Source organism: Stigmatopora argus, chromosome 5, assembly GCF_051989625.1.
Source record: "Stigmatopora argus isolate UIUO_Sarg chromosome 5, RoL_Sarg_1.0, whole genome shotgun sequence".
NCBI lineage: Eukaryota > Metazoa > Chordata > Actinopteri > Syngnathiformes > Syngnathidae > Stigmatopora > Stigmatopora argus.
The window spans coordinates 10,200,001-10,226,278 of NC_135391.1; the positions used below are offsets into that span (position 1 = coordinate 10,200,001).

General features: G+C 37.9%; 1 protein-coding gene across 9 annotated transcripts in view; it reads right to left on the bottom strand.

Moving 5' to 3' along the window:
* grid2 (glutamate receptor, ionotropic, delta 2) overlaps nucleotides 1-26,278 on the bottom strand; it is a 250,138-nt gene that overhangs the window by 35,716 nt on the left and 188,144 nt on the right. For all 9 annotated transcript variants that reach the window (XR_013300387.1, XR_013300389.1, XR_013300388.1 and 6 more), the window contains 2 exons: nucleotides 11,509-11,647; nucleotides 8,921-9,116 (listed from right to left, as the gene is read on the bottom strand). Coding sequence is in view for 6 of the 9 variants with exons in the window: in XM_077601423.1 (XP_077457549.1) it covers nucleotides 8,921-9,116; nucleotides 11,509-11,647 (335 nt within the window). In the remaining 3 variants the exon portion in view is untranslated. The remainder of the gene's footprint in view (nucleotides 1-8,920; nucleotides 9,117-11,508; nucleotides 11,648-26,278) is intronic.

The window sequence follows — 26,278 nt, forward strand, 5'->3', positions numbered from 1 at the left end:
AATTGCATTGCTTCGTTCCACCTCAGCCCCTCAAGACAAACCAACTGTGTAATTGCTCATGCTTTGCCAAATAGAGGCAAATCATTTTATCATAACTCATTTCACATGTTTGTAACCGATAGCTGTCATAGAAAAGTATGGCAAAGGAACACAGTCTCTCTATCTTCCTATCTCAGTACCAAATTTCTCTCAAGGTGCTATAATTATGTGCATTGATTATATTATATTCCGGATATATGAAGTTGTAATATTAGGAGAAAAAGGTTTTGTTTTAGGAAAATAAAGAGGAAAAAATGCTTAACGGAAGAAATATTGCTGAAATTAAGTCCGGAAAATAAGATGCATCATTATGGGCCAATCAATATTCAAGAGAATAAAAAGCCAAAGATTAAGAAAAATGTCTTAGAAATCAGAGAATACATTTACTAATATATAATTATAAGAAAAAGCTATAACATGTCACCAACAAGACTTAGATTCAACAATCTCCAAAATGCTGGTGTTTAAAATACATTTTTAAAAGAAAAAAGGGCTGAACTTTGTTTGGGGTTGTGATTGAAGTCCCCATCTGATTGAAAAGAAAACATTAATATTTGTAAAATAAAGTCCTTATATTACAATTAAAAACTAAAACGGCAAGAAGGAAAAAATGCCATAGAATATAACTTGCAATTAATGCCTGCAACAATTGCGTGACGACCCATGTGTCCTCTAAATAATAGTTCAAGCCATTATTTTTAAAGCTACATAATCTGTGCCACCATAGTATGAGCAGAAAAGTCACCCTTTTAGGGGTACAAACTTGTAATGTTATTAGGGAAAAAATAGAATGGATTTTAATAGAAAACGATCAGTAGACGAACAAACAGGGAACAATTACTTAGGGAGATAACTGTATTGAGGCATACAGTAGATGTGCAATGGAAATTGCCTTGCTATTAAGTGAATTGTGTTCATGGAGGGCAATGGGCAGTCAGAACGTTTGGACGAGTGCCACATTTACAACGCTAGTCATTAAGTGGGGCCTTTGCAGGTTTATTGACGCCATCAACTATTCTGTGAATTAATCTCTTAAAATGCTCTGGAGAAAAAAAAATCATTTTTACACGGTTTTATAGTTCTGTTGTGTATACTGCGGCTAACACAGAAATACTCAGTGGATTTAAACTTAACATTTGTTGACAAGTTCACACAAAGATTTTTGAGAATATAAATGGAAATACTCTTAAATTATGCACAGAATGTGTGCATTGGCTCTATATTGCATTCTCTCATTCTGATTGTGTCCCGCTTGCTTCCTATTCCCTCTAATAAATCATAGAACCATGCATGACAGATACAGTGAAGTGACCAATGAGGAAAATATTCCTTTTTCACCACTTCTGCATTATCTTGACCAGGCTCGTGTTATGAGCCTTTAACGAAGAAATATAATGACACGTTTTCGTCATTGAAACGGCCACTGAACAAAAATTGAGATCTCTTGCAGAGTTTAAGAAAAGTGCTTGTCAACTACTGCAATTATTACAAAAAAAAAAAGTGTAAAAGAAATAAGCCCCAAAAGAAACACCATATCCCAATTGTTGGGTGGAAAAAGCAGATGTGCCAGTAAAAGGGAGGGTTGACCAAATGCATTCATTCTTTCATTTTCTATACCGCTTATTCTTACAAAGGTTGCAGGGGGTGTTGAAGCCTATTCCAGCCAACTATGGGCAGTAGGCAGGGGAAACACTGAATTGGTTGTCAGCCAATGTCGAAAGAAATGTAACAATGCATCCGCCATACGGTGTTTAGCTAAATTTGAATTATGGGAGTATTCCTCCATTTGCTTAAGATAAAGGTTCCGATCATCAGTCCAAACAAAATGAACCCCAGTGACAAATCTGTAAGGATCTGCATGAAATTCAATATTCAACATACAAGTTGGGGTGATGTAACACTGATCACACAAAAGGACATTTGTTATCAATAGCTAGGGATCAATACAGTTGCTTCAAATCAAAACGGATACATTGTAGGCAGGCATCTGGCTGCCCTTCTCCGTAGTGTTGGTTTATCATAAACAGAGCACTCTCTCACTAGTGCAATGATCTCATTGTAATTCCAGCAATAAAATGTTGTTTTCTTACTCCTTTCGCATTTCCAACTTATCACAAATCGCTCCTTTATTTGAGCACACCTCATCAATATTTACATTATCTCACTTTTTCAGTAGGAACCTGCATCTTGGGCCTTTTTGTTTCCCTTTTGCCTAAAGCTGAGTCTTAATGCAGGAACGCAGTCATTGCACGCACATAACCAGAGGATTGTAACAGTGAGGAAATATGTTTGCTGTTTGGGTGCTATTTGTGTGGAATTCTAATGAGCCAAAACACTCTGCAGGAGAAAGGAGATTTCTCTTGCCCTGATTTCCCCTTTTCTTCCTCCTCTTTTTCTTCCATCTGCCGTCAGGGTGATTTGCACTTGTAGAAAATAGAAATGCCAAAAAGGCATTTGGTCTTAGAAGGTGAATTACTGCAGAGGATATTGGGCATGGTTATAATCAGGAGCAGTGACAGAAGTATATCAAGCTGGCTTTCTGTGGATTTTCACTGCTGTCTGATAAAACAATGCAAACAATATAAATAAAAAGTCTTAAATTTCATGAATCCAACCAGAGACGACGCCACTGATACAACTTTCAAACTATGAGATATCCTTTAGAAAATAAACCCCATTCATGAAAGCTTAACAGGGGTTTTGGGTTTGAAGAGGAGGAGGGGGTTACTGTCACAGTGACACAGATGGCCACTGCGTAACCTTGGCAACTCAAATCGATGGCTCATTGGCATAGGCTTGCTTTTCAAAAAAACGGTGACAGTGACACAAGCTAGAGTCTAGATCAGGGGTGGGCAAACTATTCCACAAAGGGCCGCAGTGGGTGCGGGTTTTCATTCCAACCCATTGAGAGAGCAACTTTTCACCAATCTGGTGTCCTACAAGTGCAATCAGTGGATTGCAGTCAGGTACTTCTTGTTTTCTGCAGAAATCTCATTGGTTAAACTGTCTGTGCTATATTGGTTGGAACAAAAACCTGCACCCACAGCGGCCCTCGAGGACCGGTTTGCCCATCCCTGGTCTAGCTGCTAGACAAGCACTGACACAAATACTGCTTGACAGGGGTAATCTTGATGCTTAGAGAGTTGTCCATGAAGAAAGTGGCAAAGATTGACTTTTATTTATGTGCTTAAGGAAATAATATCAAACACTTTCACTGCAATACAGTGAAGCCACATTCACATTTATACAGGTTATCAAAATCTATACAAGCTTTACAAGAGATTTATCAACTAATTTTACCCCTCCCACAAATATTAAACATATTGTATGTGTGAGTGTGAATGTCTTTGTTTGTTTCACTGTTAGGGGATAGTTTTCTCCTTGAATGCGGCTATCCTTTCCAACACACTAAATATTTACATTGTTTACTGCAAAGTAGTATCAAAATGAAGAAAATATTTTTTCGCACTACGATCGATGTGGTGGTGCTTGAAATAAGCTGCTTATACCTTCACATCATATTCCAGTTCATCCATGAACTTAGAAAATTAATGAATCACTTTATTAGGTATAGCTCGTTGGCTATTCCCATAATGGACCTCTTATCACCATCTGACCATTTAGCATAATGACTCTGACAATTATGATTAAAAAAGAGTTCCATCATTTCTTCACCTGTGCTACATAAATTCCAAGACCTCGATCAGGGGTTGTAAAATACGAGACTCTAAACATTTGCCAATATGCCATAATGGCTTCATTGATGATGATGACGACAATTATGCAGATTCTTTGATTGAGCCAAATCAACTGAGACTAGTTTGGATCCATTGGTTTGCAGGGTGTTGGGATCCAAATTAGAACTAAAGCAATACCCAATGTTAGCTTGGGGAAAAGGACAGAGTTCGGAAAGTGGAAATGAGCAGTGGGGGAGAAGCAAAAGAGGTACTTAATTTATCTATAAAAACAAAAAAAGTGTATCAAAATACATTGGTAACTGATGGACTGAGGCCAAAAGCCAGTCATACATATACTACAAATAAAGGAAAAGGCTAATATTATGACGTGATTAACAAGAAATGGTAAATAACCCAGTACAAAATATATTTAATTAAATCAAGATTGTACTGCACATAAAAATGCTTACTGATATTAGCATTTGAAAAAAAAACAAAAAAACCCGTTCCTATTTCTTGTTTTTGGGCTCATAAGGAAACCACAGCTCGTACATACCATAAAATTCAGACTACTATAGGCACCTACTCTTATTTTCATTTGAACCCTGCTGATTCAATAATTAAGCATCTTATTAATGGGTTATTGGGGGGGGGGGGGGTCAACAAGAAGTGTTCACATAAAAAAATAAAACAAAATATATAAAAGAACATTCATTTTGCACTGTGGCATGATGTGTCATGATAGCATTGCCAGTTGGGGTGCGCTTAAAGTCCCTAAACACCCTCTGAGTAGAATCGACAACACAAACGCACCCTTAGTAGCAGCAATTCAAAAACTCAGTTTGAGATAAGTGTTAGTTTACATACCGACTTGTTGTCAAGAGAGACTCTTTAGTGCTACTAAGGAAGAAACACTTGGATGGTTAGATATCTTGACTGCCACTGTTTTCTACCACTAGAAGGCAATATGCTGGTCTTAAGAAGAAATTTTCAACCAGCACTCAAAGCCACCGTCTTGACGTCTTTACAGAATAACAGTTGAACGCAAACCATATATTGTTAGACAGGCATAAAGAAGACGACGAAGAAGAAAAAGACAACATGCAAGCCTCAGTTTTTTTCTCTCAAATGCTTTAAAAACAACTCCCTGATCTGAAGCTCCCCTTTCTCACCAAATCTTGTTTAGTCACTAAAATATAACAAAAAAATGACAATGAACATTTTAAATGCTATAATGCCACTATATATTGGCACATTATGATCATTTAGTTGTAAGAATGTATAATGGATTTAGAAAAACATCTACAATCAGTAATGATATATTTGTCCTTGGTTACTTCCTGCTACTTGGTTAGTGAAAGGGAGCTAGAGATTAATGAAGGAGAGACAAAGATCCAAGTAGTGAGAAGTTGAGGACAAATTTAAAAGGAGGAAGACTGCAAAGTGATGGAAATTATTACATGGAGTTTAGTAGTCACATGTACATTACATTAATTCATTTTCCTATTACCTTAATGGACTTCTTTGATGCATTAGTGCAGTGGCAGCCATCAAATACAAAAGCACATCCCATTTACATTCGGGAGAGGACATTAGGGGTGAACCAAGCCCCTACCCTCCGCTCTTTCAAAATAAAGTCAAGGATGTCTTGGAAAAAAGCTACTGTAACGAAAATTGGCTGGTTTCAGGAGTGCAATTATTACATTTACTACTACACATAAAAGTTAAAACAAAAAACAAAAAACATACTTCATAGATCATTCTTGTTTGCGCCAGTGCGGTGCACAGCACCAAAATAATACTACTCAACAATACCCAAGGAAAACTCACAGCCCTGAACTCAGCTGATTGCTACAATCCATTTACATTTTTTTTCTTCAAAGAAATGAGGGGCTGGTTTTAAAATGAAAGCACGGAGTGCATTAAAAAGGCTTTTCTTTCGCTGACTACACACACAATACATTTATGTATGAGGACTTTTAACTCATTTTCCAATCCAGAACGTCAGTTCCAAACTCCTCATTGGTCACCGTTTATATGATCAAGTGGAAATTGGAAATACATTAGCACAAAAAAAACATGTACCTCAGAATAGGCTTTAGACAAGCCATCAGTTGACCTTGCAAATTCTTTCCCACATATGTGAAATAAATGACAACACACACACACACACACACACACACACACACACACACACACACACACACACACACACACACACAATGTAGCAAGTGTAAAAGGTTACTTTACCACACTCACCCAATTCAGCACAAGGTCACATTGACATAAAATCACTTGAATGACAATTCTCTCAACTCCAAATATCACACTCCAGTCATCAGAGACTCTGGAAGTGCATGTCAGATGTTCCCACTTAAATCATCTGAACTAGTACATGAATGTCTTATATATTGCAGGTATGTATGTATACATCTGTGTGTACTTGCAGGGCAGCAACATGAATGCATACTTTACACCACATCTGGAAAAGTGGGCAAAATGCTGTTCATGGATTGTGCAAGCAGATTTGATTTGTGACTGTACTCTGCAATATGCAAGTATCCAGTAACAAAGGCAGAGTGGGACGGAGGTCTCACGATCAATCATAGTCACATTAGACAATAGTTGATATATCCATGGTGACCCCTTAAAATTGTGTCTCTTTTATGTATATCAGTCTGAAATATTATTCAAGATTACCCTTCCTTACCCTCAAAATACTGACAGACTCTAACAAACACCAAAGACATTTTTGTAATTCAGACCCATTACTGAAGCACTCATAGGCACACGCATGACGGAAACAGCAATACCAGCATTACTACAATGCTTTTCCAAACTAATAAAATGCATCTACCTCCACAAACAATTGATTGTTTCTCAGACTGCCCAGAGGGCCATCTTCTATGTGAGGCACAGCCATCTTGGAGATAAAGATGTAAACAACAAAATCGCCGCATTAACGCAATGTGCAATGAACAAAGGAAGAATAAACCACAGGCCACCACTACCTTCAAAATGCTGAAAAGATACCAAAGAGGGAAAGGAGCAACATACAAAAAAATGGACTTTGTGGGTGGTGCCTAGGCGTACGATTTAGAGCCCTTGTCTTGGAGCAATGATGAGCAAGAGGGCTTCCCTGAAATAGCACACCCTGACATCGTGAACTTTTTCTTTTCTTTTTTTTACCATGCCTGTACACGACAGAAGATCTTAAATCTTGCAAAGATTTGAAGAACCTAACCTATAAGCAGATACATTTTTCCCTTTAATAAATCTGTCTTCCGATATTAATATTATGCTGTATATAAATAAATTATACTTGTATCAAAATCAACAACTGCCAGGCTAAATTTCACAAGAGCACAGAAGACAAGTTCAATCTTATCAATAATAATAATAAAGTTGTCCAATCCAATCCAATCCAATATTAATCACGGATTTGATTGGCAGTATCCTTCCCAAAATTGTATATTTCTGGCGCATACTTCCAATTAAACGCTCAACATGACTCCTGACGTTAGCAATTTTCCTCGTGGTTTCTGAATTAAGAGGAGCTATTTGTAACTTTCTGAAAGGGAATGTGAATTTATACCTGTAACACAATGTAAAATACATAATCAGATCTCTTTCTACTACTGCTATATGTGATAGCTTGATACTATTATTATAATAGAGCCATAAACATTTCACTTAACTTACGTGACACAAAATGGGCTGAACAAATTTGGATATTTCCCAGATTCCCGATCTTGGTTTAGCTTTCCTAAGTTCTAACTAATCATCTCCATTTTCAGACAAATGCTAGCACTATACAAATTGATTTGTGATAACCTTGGGAACTCAAGTGTTTATCATAGTCTGAGCAGTTGATTGAGCCAAAAACACACCAATAATTCCCCATTTTTAACAAAGACGTGATCTAAGTATTGCAGTATGCGCACTTTGTTTACGTATATTGCTGAGCATCTCCAAGGTGGCGATATTCTGTTTGTTGACGCAGAACGAAAAGCAATTCTAGGGATGTAGTATAGGCATCGATCCATGAAGCCCAATTTTTTATCTTTTGTCTCAGAGCTGATTAATTAGATTACCATAATTAAGTGCGGATTGCTCTTCCATTATTCATGGACGGATCCAATTGAAATCTGGTAGGTACATTCTAGTTTTCACTCAGATTGAGGACTGAAAAGCTCACACGTTGTCATGATGTGGCACACACATTTTTATGTTGGATGAATTACTTAACACAACCCACAAGTAAGATTTTAAATGAAGTGGGAGTATTTCTTAAATGAGATGATTCATCTTTTACAGAGAGTTAACAGAGAATCACTCATGTTAACAGGCATAACCCCCCCTTGATTGTAGGCCCCTGAGTCTGTAGCCGACCTTAGCCTGCAGCCCTTCTCATAGTCTGAGCCATGTACGAATACTATACTGTACAAAGCCTTCAGATGTTCACATGCACATTAAATTATGTATTTGAGCAAGAATGGGCATGATTGTATATGTGGGTGGATGTGCACGTTTGTGTGTTTATGTGAGACACCAAGAGACAGCTGAGACACTGACCTGTTCTGACATCTAATATTATTTTGCTACAGGGGATGGAAAGTGAAAAGTGGAGAAAATCCATCGCGCGCGGGAGACAACAGTGACGAAGTGAAGGAGGTGTATAGTGGAAGTGGGTAGGGTATAAAAGGCCCCAACGGCAAAAAGAGACAAGAAAATAGACGTCTGAAGGTGCTCAAATATAACAAACAGGCAGACACTCGCCACACGTCTAAATATATCACACGGATAGATGTCCATGAGGAAGTGTTAATGACATCATGGCCAAATAGCCTAAAGACAGCGATGTGCTATTCAAGGTAAAAGTCAGTGACCTGACTTAAAATAGACTTCATATTTGCAGGTTGACGCAAGGTGTTCTAATTAACTTATGTAACTCTGTGGGGGACATTTTGCTGAAAACTGCTTGGAGGAAGTCATTTGATCAACCCTGATAAGCTCCAAGGTAACGATGTTTGGACTTTTAAAAGAAGTGACTGATTCAAGTGAACTCATTTAGAAAGACAGACAGCATTTGGATTAAGACTGATAACGTTGGGACTTTACGGCAAAAATACATGAACTCTCCAAAAATATACATTTTTCTTGTTATCTTCTGATATAAGGCATTCAGCACTAAAGATTCTCACCTTTCGGATGCCCTCCTTGGATTCCTCTATGTTGTTGTCCACACCTCCTGTGCGGTTGATCATCCGCCACATCTGTGAGTACATTGGGTCTCTCTCAAAGGGGTTTAATGCTTTGGACCGCACCTGGTCATACACAGCGGAGTCCAGCACCGTGCCATAGGGAAGCTCTGTCTGCTTTGACAAGTCCTGGAGGGACCTTGAGACAGAAGAGGTCACATTTAATTGAACAAACACTAACTATTTAACAATAGATTACTGAACTATAGACTGGTAATGTATTAATTTACCAACTTACAACAGACAAGGCTTTATTTGTACCACAATTGTATCAGATTTTTGTAATACGCTGTTCCTGATTTAAGGTTGACCAGTATCAAAATGTCTATGTATCAAAATTAAACCTCTAAAATATGTTCTGTAATATGTTCTCCGAGCATTCTCCACTGAGAGGAGGGTGTTTGGCCTACCCACAACACACTGGAAAGACTATGTCTTCCGACTGACCCGGAAATGGCTTCGGTTTTCTCTCACTAGAGCTGGCTTAAGTGGCTGGAGAGAGGGAAGTCTGGGCTTTTGTGCTGAAGCTGCTGTCTCCACGACCCAACAATAAATGTGTAGTGCTCATAAAAGGAATGTATTGTGTACACCATTTTCATTCAAATGAACAGTGGCACTACATTCACACTTACGGTGTATGAGAATAACCACTTGTTTCTTCATCAAGTCTGAAGAAAAAGTCATTAAGATCTAACCTGATCTTTAGTCAATTCAATTACATTGTGCACATAATGGACATCATTCTATCCCGCTGTGTCTTTCTCTCTCTCTCTCTTTCTCTTTTTCTCCCTGTTTCAGTTTCAGTCTCACTCAAAGCACCCACCCCTTGTGTTTTCCGAAAAGATTCACTGTGAAATTGAGGAAAAACAACCAAGCATGAAATTGACCAGATAGGCGGCTGTATGTTCACTTATTTCATTTCCAAGATGAAACAAAATGCACTAATAGTTCAAAGAAATCATCTTGGCCCAGCTAACTTTTCTTTATGATAGTGAGAAGAAAACTGACGTCTTATTTCTCCACAGCCTAACACGTTTTCTTCAAACAATCCTCGGGGTGTTTGTTTGAGAGTGAGCTTTTATTTCTACAAATTATTCTATTTTCAATATTCTATTGCAAGACATGGTGCTGTCAATTAATTGGTTTAATTACCTTGCATTGCCACCCATCTTTGGTTTCTGTCAAACCACACATCTAAGACACACAGATATCCACCTTGTTATAAAAAATAACTATCAGGAGCAGTTGAATATCCAACCTTGCTTACTGATTACCAAGCAACAGTATTTACATATCCTTCAACCATACCGCCTTCCCTTCCTTTCTCCAACCCTCCCCTTTTCACCAATCTATACACCACCTGGTAAAATGAAAAAAGGCAAACTACAACTATCAACCCATCTTTTGACATACATAGTGACCACACTAATGGTTGGGGGATCAGATTGGGGTGAATTGGCATATCAACATGTACTTCATTACCTAAAGTTATTCTGGTAACACAGTTTAGTTCTCCAGACGACACCTCACTACAAAAAAGGGGCAAGTCCCAATCCCAACTTAATGCTCATCTAAATTCTTTCTAATGCTAGCACCTTTTTTGCAGGCTTCAGGCCCATGTGAGGAAGTAATTATACCTTTAGTGACCCGGGAAGAGTAAATATATTATAGATAATGCATGAAAATTTATGGAAATTCTTAATTCGCCTGCAGAAGCAAGAGGAGAGGCACTAGCTAATGCCGGCAACTTTTTAAACAGACACATAAAAATGGGGCAGAAAGACAAATTTAGGAAATATTAAATTAAAATAAATGAAAGAGACAGATGTAAGGATAGACAGAGGGAAGGACACAAATCACGAGTAAAATAATGAATGTTGTTTATTCAAATACTGTGCCAGGGTAGAACGACACCCGGGGCACAAATGATGTTTTGGAATGCTGATTACTCCAATGAGAGATAAATGCTTCCGAGTGCCACCAGGAAATAAGTACGGATAGACCTCTATCAGGATAGATAAAAACAATGCACAGAGCTAGTGAGAGAGAGTTTTCTTTTATCTGTGTGTATTTATTTGTGTGACAGAACTCTTGAGGCCCCATTTCCTACTTGTAAATTCTGACCCCCCCATTAACCGCGATAATTGAGGTGTTACTGTATTTTTTATTTTTATTTAGAACTTTATCTGTTTGCATGTATTTGTTTATAATTCTATAACAAGACAGGGATATACTACAACACACTTCTCCTTACTGGGCTGATGGCATCTTATTGTTTTTGTCTAATGCATTTTTTAACACAAACACACAAATACACAGGGTCTCAGGAAAGAAAATGGAAGCACGATACTCGAAACAGACAGGAAATACAATAAAATCCTAAAGTATACCAAATGACAAGGTAGGGTAGGATAGAGAGATGCGGCGGGATTGCGGCAGATAAATCAAGTCATAAGCATTAAGAGTAAATCTCTTAGTAGATTCAGGAATGCACACTCGCATACACACACACGAGATTTTTAGACACTCACTGGATAGAGTTTTCGATGCGCGTGATGGTGAGGAACGCCGCTAAATTGGCTGTGTATGAGGAGATGACGATTAGGGCAAACATCCACCAAACGCCCATCATCATCCTTGTCGCCAAGGTGGTGTAGGGAACCTCCCCACCTAAACAGAAAAACACAAACATGAAGGTGAACTGCAGAAGCAATACCAATTTATGATATTTTTATACTTCCTCATAAAACAGTTTACTGATAAAATATTTATATTTGGATATCTGAGTCCTCGGACCAATTCATGAGACATATTCTAATCCCTTTTTTCCACGTGTACACATTTTGTTACTTTGTTTTCAATGTTTGAGGAAGAACAATAAATTATGGATAAACAACACAGGAATGATCTTTTTTTGTTGGCAATAGACTAGATGAAAACTCCAAACTTTACAACAGTGAGGCACACAGAGGTACTGCTTGGTTGCAAAAACCAAATTACCTCATACTATTCTTATTGTATTCTGGATTAGTTATCAATACTATACTCATATTGATATTCGTTCTCATCACAATGGGTTTATTTACCAATGATGTGGTGCTCTATCGTAGGATGATCTATAAAAAAATGCCATTGGGAGGCAATTTCGCATGAAAACGTATTTCTATTTCTGCAATTAGATTTTTTAGAAATTGAGCTGATTCATTCTGATAAACAGTGACTCAGTGATAAATAAGCTCAAATCAACCTCAGAGCAAAAAAAGCACATTTTCAAAAATCCACGTGACACCCACCCACATAAGCACATGTTCCCTTTATCTTCTCCCTCTTTGCTGCATTGTTACTTTATTCCCCGTCTTTCCAATCCCCCTTTCAAGCCCGAGCGCCACTGTTTCTCTGACATTTAATTCAATTCAAATTTGTTATCATCCTCTACAGTATCTTCCCCACTTCTGCTGACAACACAGTATTACCACAAGTGTGAGGGTGCCGCGATATGTGCCACTTTACAGCCACTTCAAACACTCAGGCTGTATACTTTTATGTTACTTATCATATTACATCAGATACCACTTATGTTACATCAGACACCCAAATTGAAAATTTTATGTGAAGGCCATACAAAAAAATATCAATTAATGGCATTAGCTAAAATACTTGGTGTATCTATAGAAGAAACAGTGGGATGTGAGGTGAAGCCGTCCATTCCTCTAGTGAATATTGGCATTTATTTTTTAATAGTGGTCATATTCAGTGTCAAATGAAAAACATAAAGAAACACTTTGAAATACCCTTACCAAGGGTCACTCACATGTTATGCTTTCCCCTGATTTTACTCTAGATGCTATTCCTGATGCAACCCAATCGTTTACATGCATTGACCACAGTACGGCAAAACCAGTGCTTTTCTGTCCATTTTCATGCACAACTACGGTCTAATTTACGACGGCTTTGCACCACAATAATCTGACAAATCTTTCCAATCTATCACTTTTCTCTCTCACTCTCAATACATCTCGTGTCAAAATATTCAAAATAGACCACAAATCTGTGGATGTCCATGGACCTAATTGCAAACATATTGATCTTGTATAATGGCGGGAAATATTTTTAATGGTTGCAATTTATTTGTCAGGTCTTAGTGGACAGAAATTCAAGGTTGTCTTCGACTGGCCAGTAATTATGGCCGCTATAGGTCCCACAAAGTACGGACAAATAGGCGTAAAGAGAATCACATTTTTAATAATTATCAAAACATGGTGTAGAAAAAGTAAGAAAGACCATACTGTTATATACTCGGCTAGTAGCCTACTGTACTCTCATTAGTTAAAATAGTTCTAGTGGGTCTCAAATTTATGTGGTCCTGATGCAGAACTGTTTTAAGTTTGTGTTACTTTATTATTAGGGGTATATAGCCTACTAGTTTTGTTGTTCTCTTGTTTTAATATTCATGTATATTTGAAAGACTTCAAAATTATATTAGTACTAGCTGATATCTGTAGTGCTAATGTCTGCAAGCCAGCTGTTGTGGGTATGTGCATGACAGGAAAGGTGTTTTTGGTGATCTTTATTATTTGAGTTTAGGGGGCTCAGTCATATTACTGACTTAGCGACTTTACAGTCTCCAAAGAAATTAACAATTTTTTTGTTTTTGGTTTTAACTCTAGTTAAACTACTTTGAGTCTTTTGTGAACAAAATGTATCGTATGCCCTGACTCGACAGTGTAAACAGTATTTCCCCTTGAGGATTTTCAGCACACATGGAAAATAAACAAATAGACGACGTCTGCAATTGTTACCTACGGTCTTATATAAAATAAGCAAATTACGTTTTTGATTAAGCTGTGTCATGAAGTATTCATGAGAAATGATATGAAAGGCTAGTGGGAATAGGAATGTTTTCTGATGGAAGCATGCAGGCGGACAAGCAAATGTGATTTTTCAAATTTTCTCCTCCATTCTCCATTGCAATAACATATTTGCAAAGTTGTGACAAGCTTCTATAACATGACTTTTGCGACTCGTTCCAGAGTTCCACAGATGGAACTTAAAGATTGTGATTTTTTTCCCATACTAGAACTATTTGCATAGCCAAGAATACCCATTGTTTCCTCAAAGAACATTTTTCATGTTGATTTTCCATCTTAAGTGAATTCAATGAAATATGCAATGCAGCCATGAGTGCCTGCATCTAAATGTCAAAAAATATCAAAGGTGTGCTAAGCTACTTTTAAAGCATCATTATTATTAAAAAGCTTTGTCCCTGATTCAATATGAGAGCAAAAACAGCATCCTTAGATTCGATCGCTTTTGTATTGTGCACACTTTGTTCTGTATTTAGAATGAACATTCAACTGTAAAATTTTGAGTTTGATTTTGGAATTACACGATTTTGACCTGTTGCACGTTGATCTGGAGCACAACTTGGATTGATATTGCTCAATTACTGAGACACACCGCGACAGTATGGCGTTCATACTTTACATTACGTATAACCCATGTTTTATACTTAATTCTCCGAAAATATGTTACAAGGAGTAGTAGTCCCTATTCCATTTGACCTCAGTCAAATTGTACAATATCCACAACAAAGGTTGTACTGTATATCGGGTGTGGTTCTAGAAGTTTGAAAAAAAAACACAATAAAAAAAGTGACACATACTTTTGTTGTCGTGATGAATGATTCTATTGTATTTCTGTGTAACACCATAAGACTATCAGTAAACAAAGTCAGCTACTTTTACAACACATGCCTGTCACATTTATTTATCCCCCTTTTGTAGAGAATAAATACTGCACGTCATGCATGTCCACTGTCTCAACTCCGCTGCTGTATAAAAAATGTAATACTATATCAATTTTGTCAGACAGCTATTATCATGGGCCACACAGCTTGTGTAGCATTGCAAAGTCGCACATGTTGAAATATTCTTTTCATTCATTCATTTTTTTGTACTTTTTACCCTCACAAGGGTCATGGGGGATTGGTGTAGCCTACCACAATCAACTATGGCCACCAGGCGGGAGACACCCTGGATTGGTGGCCAGCCAATCGCAGGGCACAAGCAGACAGATAACCATTCACGGTCACACTCAGCTCGGGGCAATTTAGAGTCTTCAACCATCCTTCCATGCATCTTTTTGTGATGTAGAAAACCAACGCAAGCCTGGGGAGAATATGAAAACTCTACACTTTAAGGTTCAAACCTGGCTTTGAACCCTCAATCTCGGAACTATGAGGCTGACGTGCTAACCGCTCGGACACCAGGTCGCCTGCAGAAGGTACAGGTCACCCAAATATCCTCTAGCTGCCATTCACACAACAGGAAAACTGCTTTATATTCTGAAACAGGGACAGATAGTAAGTACACTGAGAGGTCTGTGAAAACTGCTTTAATGTATTTGAACTCTGCTCCTAATCAAAACAGCGACACCTTCCTATCATGGATGCTAGCAAGGGCAAAATCCAAGGAAGGTGACAGTAGTGTCCCCCTGCAGGTGGCTTCTCAGCATGAAGGCTTTGAAAGTCCTAGTCTCTAGTGTCAACTCCCAACTGGACTCATCATCTTGTGTCTACACTCCAATTCAAAAGTGAGTGTTTTTTTAGGCTTGTGGTCCAGAGGCTTTAAGGGCCCCCTCAGTGTGTCCCCAAATGAGAACCTCCATTCTTCCTACCAGTGCTTAAAGTCTCATTCTGCAGTATGTCTCCAGTCTACAAAGTGCACTGCTGAAAACAAATAAATCCATCTGCCAACTACAAAGATACTGAACACTAAGAATTTATATACTGACGTTCTTGACTTGATTTTTAATCCAAAAAGATTGTCCTGAGTCACTGCTACACAGGTCACTTGATTTGCTGCTCTATGGAGGAAAACAATCTGAATGATTAATCAGTGTCACCATGAAGCAAATGGACAAGAAAAAAGACAATATATTTAGCAGTAATAGGCTGTTTTGTTTTTGTGGTTGTTTGCTCGAGGCTACAAGCTTCAAAATATATTTGTTTGGATTACTGTGGCCACAAATGTTTTTGTTTACAAATATGCAAAACTCAAAACCACATGCGGTCAAAACAAAGAGAAAAACACTAAATCTTGAAGAGGGAAAACAGGATGACCAGCCTGCGATGCATTGACGTTTGTAATTACACGGAATGTTTGTTAGGGGGTTCTCACATCTGCACTGTTTATTGTTGTTCTTTTTTTTAACTTGTTTTTAATCTTAAGATAAAACATTCTTCAGTGCCTCTACGGAGGCTCTGGAAGGCTTTTCAATGTATTAATTGTGAAATACGGCAATCATAGCATTAAGAGAATTCAGTTAGGATACACGTGCTATTTTTCTTAAACTTTAGGTGGATTCTATGATTGAAATTCACAATAGGATGTACAAAATGTCATTAGCCTCCCTACCTTCTCTTTTGGGTACTGGCCACATGAAAACATATCAAAACATTCTGTCAACACTCTGCCATAAAAAATAAGTAATATTTTCTAATCTTCATGATCCCATTACACCACCCAAAATGTTAGTGTCTACCGGCAGCTATTCTTGGCTAAGAGAAGATGATAGCACTTCATTAGGGCTTCTTGGAAGAGTTGGACAAAGTTACAGGCCTCCTCATGGGAGAAACGGCAATCCTGCTATAGAATGATGCAACCCTTACTTCACTTAAACAGTTTGGCTCCTTTTAAAATATATATATATATGTATCTTAAATCGCATGGAGGGGAAAGTTAACTGCAATCAAAGACAGTTACTTTAAAATAAATATGAGTATCACAGTATGAAAAAGTTGACACAAAAAATTAACAACTCCACAACAAACAACACAGACTTCATTGTGATCCATACCGTGCACTAATCACATAAATGATGGTGCAAGGCAGGTCTTCCAGAGGAATTGGAGCTCAGGTTGTTATCCCAGCATGGGTATCAAAGTGATTCAACATAGAAAGGAGTATTATTGACTTCCCACATAAATTCAGTAGCGTAGAGCTCATAAGAAGTCGGAAATTCAGCAAACAAATATGTATGTGCTTTGTTAATCATTTGTTTTGAGGGAAAGGAACAAAAGAGACAGTGATGACAAATTTGTAGTGCTGTGTTTCTCCACCACAAACGTGATTCCACAAAAAGTCAATACATTTGCCTCAAACTAACCACCCAGCACTGTTCCTTGTTGACAGTGTACTGTTGAAAGCGAGCTTTAGATGAGAGCTGCTTTGAAGCAATGTGTACTAGAGCCAGGAGTTTTTTGTGTATGCATCCCGCCGCCACTTTCGGATTATTCCGCTCTCCTCCCATTTGATGACTTGTAGGAATATTTAATTTGGCTGATTTTAGTACTGGCACAACCACGGCTGAGATAAATTGACGGGAAAAGTGTGGTAATATCTGCAAATGTGGGTATTCCAATCAATTTTTATAATGGAGCTACAGAACCTTATTACCTCCACCAAAAAAATCCTAGAAGCCTTTTTGGTTTGCAAAAAGCCCTAAAAGTGTATATATAAATTTAGAGTCACGGTTTCAATTTACTGTAGAATATGGCTTTAAACAGAAACCTGGCATTCAAACCTGTATCCTCCTGACTACTAGTAGTTAAAATTTGTCCTCTGTAGAGGACATTTGTAAACCTAAATATTTCCCACCTAGTGCATCCAATCGAATTAACTCTTTGTGCTCTATAGACAGAGCTTTCCAATGATACTAATTTCTTTTGCAGTATTCCAATTACTTCACATAGATTGTGGAATTTTTAAATAAATCTGATTGGGCAACATTTTTTTCCTGGTTGTCAGGAGGGTACGACAACTTTGGGATGTAAAGTGGGCCACAGTCACGAATTCCTTTTTTTCGTTTGTGTTCGTGTTTTTTTTGGGAGGGGGGAGGGGGGGGCGGCCGATTTGGACAGTGAGAAAAATGGTAATACACAAACACACAAAGGTTTAAAGTACAATGCTTTTCAGAAGTACGGTTTAATTCCCTCAGTGCAATTCAAAAGCTTACTGAAATGTGTCTAAGACTTCAACTTTGCTGACTCAACATATTCAAAAGTAGGGGGCGTGTAATAGGAATATGAGTTTCAAATGGGGCAGAGGGAGAAGAAAAAGGAATTAAAATTGCACACATTGACCCTTGGGTGTTGAAATGGGGGCTGTGAAGATTTCTAATTGGAGGTGGTTTGGTTTCATGAGGAAGTGGGATGTAATGAAAAAATTGAAAATGCACAATTCCCTGAGATTCACTCCACAAAGTGCTCACCATCAGCAAACACATTTCTGTGTTCAAGTGTATTTTAAGCCAATGCGGTACATTCAATTTTACTTCCATACACTCAATGCTGTTTGGCTGGCTAAGATGGAGTACTGAGAATGCATAAAAATGCATTACATGTGTATACGTATAGTATGGAGTTAGACAATACAGGATAAAAAAAATACTTCTAAAGATACAAAAACACGGTTACCCTGGCAAACAAGTACCCTAAATCTTCTAGTGTTTAAAAAGTTAAACGTTGAGTATTCTAGCACCGGTAAGTTGAACTTCATGTGAATCATTTACAACCCCAATGAGCTAAATGTTAAACATGAATAAAAATGGTGATGTTTACAACTGGAAACGGGACACAGAATGTCTAAGCTTTGTGGTGGAATTTTTTTCACATTCTTACTAGGTGTACAGCTTGAGGAGTTCAGAAGGGGAGAGTCTTGTTACGCTTCATTATGCCTCACGTATTTTCAATGGAAGACAGGTCAATCTGCGACCCGCACTCTTTTACTGCAAAGCAACACTGTTGTAACACGAGCAGAATGTGGTTTGGCATTGTCTGGATGGAATAAGCAGGGGGATTCGTGAAAAAGATGTTGCTTTGACGGTGGCATATGTTTCTCGAAAACATGATTATGCCTTTCTGCAGTGATGGTGCCGTTCCAGATGCACAAGCTGCCTATGCCACATACAATGATGCAACCCAGTAGCATCGCAGATGCTGTGTTTTGAACGAAACACTTAACAGATTGGGATGTTCCTGTCCTCATTAGGACAGATTCTAAACACAGAACCGTTTAAACAGTAACATTTTAAATGACCCGCGGCCCAGAGACGATGCCTGTGCTTCTGTATCCTGTTCAAAAATGACTTCCCCTTTCCCCTTTGGAATTTTTCATGACAACAGTGGAAGGTAGAGTCGAATGTGCCAAATATGTCTGGAAGTATTGCTGACCTAATTGTATGAAACAAACATTTTCTGTTTTTCTTTATATGTGTCAAGTATTGCATATGCCACAATGCGCTACCAGCCGCAATAATCTATTGCAACAAGAAGAAAGCACAGACAAAAGGCTACTTGAAGTTCAGTATGTACCCAAACTTTCAGCTACTCTCACTAAACGTTGTAAACATTTTGCCAAACTCATCTTGAAGTCACCCTATTTGTGTGTGGGTTGGTGTGTGCATGCATTTTTCATGGGCCCATTTGGGCCAACTTGCTGCATCATCACTTGTAAACATTCAGGAAAATTGGCTGACTCTTCTTCACTGAGAGCTTTTCCTTATTCAAATGAAAGAGCGGAGGGTGACTGGCTTCCAAATAGGAAAAGTGTGGAGGTCACTGATAAAGCACAACACATTTCATGTGTGGATGCGTGTGAGTACGTGTGGACTGGAAATAACTGAAAATACATAGTCTTAGCCTGGATGATAAGCCCCCAGCCAGTTTTGCCCATTATCCTCAAAAATTTTTGTATACTGCATAAGGGTTAAATTTACTTAGTAAAATACACATCTTTTATGCATAATGTGAATTTAAAAGATCCTTGTAGTTAGTTCCATTTTGCAGGTTTGTCTGAAATACACTTAATTTGCTCATTAAAAGAGGATCAAAGAACATCACTAATAGGTTTTTTGACGGGAAACAATGTTTTCACAAATAGAGCCATCGCCCATCAACAACCGTATATTTTTGTGAAGGTTCTTCCAATGAAAAAGGTCTCAATTGGATCTTGCTCAGTTTGATATGTGAAATATATTCATAGTGGATATATGGAACAATCAATCCGGCATTTCAGGTTATAGGAAACACACAAATCTATGAATACTCAATGTATTCTGAGAAAAGATGGTGCAAGCCTTCTAAAATTGTACTCTGGCAGGTCTTTTGGGGGGCTTTCCCTCAAACTCCATGTAGTGTTTTAATTATTTTTTGGGGTGTGTGTGATTGGACGTAGAATATTTAAACTTTTGCAAGTTTTGAGCAGCAGTTTTGGTGGGGAGGATTCAATTTTTGAAGAGACAAGGTGGGGTTGTATTTATGTAGCTTTACTGTCTTGCATTTAGATCTGTGCACAATATTCAATTCACTGCACTGCACAAAAGGACCTGTGGTGACATTGGAAACATTATATTTTCTTCACAGCAGCTTGATCAGCACTTCTTTCTGACTCTTCACACTTGAACGCAACTCAAATGCGACAAAGTCAGCAAAAAAAAAATCTGCCTTTATTTACAGGCTCCTCTACAGCATGTGGATCAATACAATCTGTGTATAATATGAGAGGAACAAAAGCCAGACACACACACGGCTATGTGTGTATGAGGGTGTTTGTGTGCTCTTTCAATGTGAAAGGGACATTTTTTGCATGTAGCTAAGCATTTTGTTTCCTGGAGGGCAAAAGTTGGGCCTCGCAGAAAGAGAAGAAATATAGTCCATTAGACTTCATTGCCAAGTTCAAACACCACAGTACTTGTTTTCAATTATACACTTTCTTCTGGCCATGCTGTTGGATCCCATAGAGCCCATCTTGAGAAGAATTGATTTCCAGCAAAAACATGATCGGCTTTGCCAACTGGAAAGCTCTTTGAGACTTAGCGTTAGACAATGATATTTCCCTCGGGGAAGAGAAGAAATCATGATGACGTTCTGAAGCAAAGTAGCCAAAGTAAGCAGAAGTAATTTAATATACAAAACCAGACATGATTAAGATTTTGTTTGAATTAAAATAACTACTATTCTATTGTATGACACACTTAAATCAGACAGATTAAGCATTTCTTTTGATGATTACACCATGGTTACAATGAAAACTTTAGAAGTCAAAAATGATCTCCCATGTTCTGCCAGAGGTCCAAATTCTACACTCTATGAACGGCAATTGACAAAAATGGAGCTGGAATGATTATGGAGCTGGAATGATTTTGAAACTGCACAGTTCCTTGAGTCGGGTGTCCAAACTGCTAATCCACCGTCGCATTCATCTTTCACCAGTGTTCTTCTTTTTTTTGTTTTCTGTTCAGCAGTGTGTGAGGAGTTTAACGTTCCATTAGAGTTGTCCACTAATGTGAGCACTTAATAGTCATTGTTTGAATTAGTAATGTCATGTTGCAATGTTAGTGCTGGATGATGACAATGTGATACTTAATTTTTATATGATATTATAACATGACTCTAGTTTGGAGTCTCACTAATATATTATTACACAGTAGGGGTTCTTAAAGGGCTACACTAGAGGATTTTCTTTTTCACCGCAAACTATTGCTATAAATCTGGATAATAACGTATTTGCCCTGCCTATTTAAATTGTGATCTGTTATGATATTTGAAATAATATGCTTTATGCTCGGTTTTAGTATATATACAATTACTAAGGCAATTGCACCTTACAGCCTAAAATATTAATTTGTAACTATGGAAACGTAAGGTTGTCTCAAAGACTTTGAAGCTGCATTTAATCTGCGGATCAAATTCAAGCCAGCATCTGTCACCAGAGAGTCATTGAAGCCGCAGCAATCGCTGCACATATTTTAGTCTCCCCGCCTACAATAATCAGACAATTTCTTTGTAACTATGTCGTCAAGGTCAACCTTCTGAGCTACTGCAGCCTGAACAAACAACACGCTTAATTGCTTTCTCATCGACCTAGCCTATGCAAAAAAATGACGCAATATCGTCGTGTTTCTGTTTTGATAAACATAAAACCATCATTTAAAAGAACCTTGTATCCGAGAACAGCATAAAATTGGGTGTGGGGGACTGTCTACTTTTACATGCGTACAAATTCCATTACATTACTTTTATTTTCTTTAAAGATGAGATACAAGGCAAAACTGTAAGGGAGAAATGGTGTTACAGGTGCTATTTTTTTCCATAACGGTTGGGCTCTATACTTGCAATTAAAAGTGTCTGTAGTGAGAGGTTTGGCTCTTGGCTTTAAGTTCACTAAATTTGCAATTGCCTTTGGTTTAGCAAACAAGGCAAGGCAAGAAAGTAACATCGGTTGGCCTATGATTTCCAAACCTCTGAAAAATTTGCTCACTGTCTCAGACATGTTATTAAAAGAACTTGGAACTGTTTTAGATAGGGGGGAAAAGTCATCCTTTAAAAATAAAATAGTGTTTGGAACTATGCTCAATGCCAGTTAAGTAACATGTTTTTTACCACATGGTTTTTCCTTTGAGTGACAAAATCTAATTTTCTTTGTGTAAGGTAAGCACAGAATACTTTGAGTAAAGTTCATTAAGGACTGCAACCAAAAATTAACAGCTAAACCAGTTTTTTTTAATATTAATTTAGAACATATGAGTACTTGTTTAAATTCAAAATCCGGCTTATTCTTTTTTTTTACTCTCTGGAGAGTAGGAGAGATTTTTCAGTGTCTAATTAAATGTGACACAATGCAATTATGTACTCAGACTTATGAGAAGAGAAACCTGGCTCGCCTTCCAACTAACCGGTGCAGTAATTGCTTCCTATACCTTTTTAAGTGACTTTCCATAATCAATGTCATTGGGAACATGTTCTCATAACTTACATATGCTGTTGGAGATGAAGGGGAAGGTCAATGTGAAAATAAGCCAGAATTGTATCTCATCCAGCAGGAAAAATAAGTACCAGTAATAGGAGACAGTATACAAAAACTATGAGCACATATGAATTTCTGTCAAATAAATGCTAATATATATTCATTCATTCATTTTCCAAACTGGTTATCCCCACAGCGGACAATAATAGGGAAATATATGGTGCTCCAAGTGTTATAAAAGACTGCAGCAGCATCCTGCTCACACTTTTATAAAGTCAGCTTTTGTGCACTATATTCCTATTTTTCCCCTCATACAATCAAGCAAATAAAATGATAATTAAAAGAAATAATAATTATAAATGAAAGCTTACATGACAGCTGGTATCTCTAAAAAGTTGTTAGATGGGTCACCCATGTGTGAAGGTAATACATAAAGAGGGGACATCGCCTATTCATCCAGGCATATGGCATCACTCTAACGCAGTGAGGTAACAATTTTCCCTCTAATCAATTTGCCAAAGTTATTATATATTTCATACATGACTTAATATAGACTGTTCTTTGCATTATCGCTGTTTTAAAAGCTGGAAATGGGACTGTCTCGTTAAGTACCTTTTCCACCGATACGCTCTCACTACCAAATAAAGCCATTCATGACAAAACATGTCGTCTATCAGATATGTGAAAAGAGGTAACTCAAGATTACAATTCCTCTTTATGTTAATTGATTAAAAATGCTGCCAGTGTTTAACGTGTGTAAACATAGATGAATAATTTGGAAAACCCCTCAGATTGTGTTTTCACCAGGGAATGGCGCAGTGTAGCATGATTAAAATCTCAACAAAGTGACATTATGCAAAGCCCCCAACAATCACAAGGCATCAATTTCAGGAGCGTTGTTTTAGATGTTGTATTTTCAATGTCCATACCAAGCCTGTTTTCACACACACAATGTAGAAATGTAAATGCAATTTGACTTATAAAAGCAGTGAATGGAGGGCTGATTCAAGAGAATGCATAGACAGGATAATGAGAAAACCAAGAGTGTAGAAAATGAATGAATAGGAGTTGAATGTACTATAGGTGCTGAGAGACTTCCTCTCAGATGGATGGAAATAAAACAAATGTTGGTCACGGGGGGAAAGGACTTGCACTGCCTCCACCTCAGCAAATCCCTACTCTAGTGGGATAATGGATTCAAGAAAGTTGGGGAGACAAAAAGAAGAAAAAATAAAAAGAAATGAAGAAATAAAGGCTGTCATGGTAACACTGGCTTCACAGCAGTGCAGCACACTGGAGGCAGAGGTAATGATGGAGGGGATGCGAATGCTTGTCGCACAGTGAGAGGCTGAGATGGAGGACAGCTATGCTACAACAAGTGGATGGAAACGTAATTTACTCAACTCTTCATTCTAAAGCACACATACCAGGGCCATACACTTTTTGGGAGCTTATGACAGGCTCCTATTCAGCTATGTTGATGTAAAATATCCATATATTCTGCTATGAATATTATTTTGGCCTTTTTAACTACTGCACAAAACAAGACACAGCATATTATTGTATTGCTTTGTTTTTAGTGATCTTATGAAACTTTACATACTTTGCACTTAAAATGTATCACCTATATGATTAAAATTGACTAGCAATGAAACAGCTTCACATAAACACTATTTTCTATCATGAAATTAATGCTTGCTACAGACACTTTTATGCTGTTGCATTTTGTCTTAGAATAGATGAGTTGTCACATTACAAGACATAGCGCCTTTCTGATCATAACGTACTGCCGCGAAAAGCATGCTATGATATTCAATATTGTCAAGACTTGAGACAAGCAGATATCAATCAACAATGGCCACAGAGGAATCTTCAATCACATTGTGATGGTCGTATGATCTGCTCGGATCACCACGATCGTTATAAACAAGATTCGCTGAAAAATCAGTTTCAATGTTTATTTTGTCTGCGTGGGATGGAGGAACACAACTGTGTGCCCCCGTCCGCAGTCAATGTGTAATTGTCACAGTCTGCTGGTTAAAAACACACCAGAGCACAGGTCAATGACAAAGTTATACTACTGGTCAATATTTATCAACAAATAGTAGGGAAACTTAGGAAGTGTCACACTATGTGGCACAACAAGCAGCAAAAAAAAAACTTTAGCACATGGCTGTGAGGTATCTGAGATGTATGATCAGCACTCGGTATATAAATGTAAGACTACATGAGGCGCAGTGAAACCCCCACTTCAAAATGTCAGCCATGGCAGTAAATGAGTCTGCACAACGTTTCTGTCAGGCCATAATCAAGCTCGAATTGTGTAGACTGTGTCAGGCATTATCCATACACACAAATCACCTTATCTTCCAATGTTCAGGTTTCTAACATTAGGTTGTGCCGTGATTAAGTGGGAGAAAGAGGACACCTGGGAAATATTTATGCAAGGCATTTATTTGAATTGACACCCACATTTTGTTTCTTTTCTCTTCTATCTTCCTCTTATGCTCAAGATGAACAGTTTGAGTCGTGACAACAGCAAAGATGTAAGCAGTAGCACATAAAAGGAGACGGGAAGGAATCTTAGCAGCAGACAAGATTAAAGATTAGAACACAGTACCATATCTGCTTTTTGACTTGTTTGGTATAATTCTCTCCATCTGTGGCTAATCCAGTTTATGTACATAACGGAGTCTCTGATAAAAAAGAACAATTTTTGGAACAAATAGGTTTGTAACATTCTTCTTTGTAACATTATTCTTCTCTTTCTTGACCAAACGACAATTATTTTTAACTAAATGAGCTGCATGTCTTTTGGTTTGAATATTCCTATGGTTTATAGGGCTATATGATATTCAAACGAATGACGATTTTTTTTTGTAAAATTTGGTCGATCCAGTTTAAAATTAGGTGCGGTTTGTAGTCCCAAGTTTATAGTACAGTTTTTTTATGGCACTCTGAAATCTTATTTACTACACACCGTTGAAAACTCAAAAAATGAAATATTTTAATCATGGGTTCTTGCAGGCAGCAGTTTATTCCAAAACCTGAACAAGTGGAAGGTTACGCAGCATCTTGGATTGGGCACAAACCAGCTCAAGGAGTAGTGAAATTACTATTATTCTATTACTGATATTTCCTAAAAGTGCACTGTGATTTGGTGATTGTTTGCCATCACTTCAATTTTCTGGTATACGTATTTTACTGCATGGGGGTATGCATCTCACTTCCCTGCAATGCCTTTGGACAATTTTGACTCGAACACTCTATTGTCGTCGCATGACACCCATCTCCCTCCAATCACTTTCCTCTTCCCAAGCTCTCACTCTAGCCACTGCCTCTGGTGGCTCATTTCAAAATCCAAACGCCGGTGTGCAAGACTGCAAATGAGTGCATGTCCTCTTCCCTGCAGGGTCTTGCTCTGACCAGCCTGTGCGCAGCAGCCAGTCAATACTCTGCTAATGTTATCTGTTTGCCTTCTACCCTGGGACCTGGT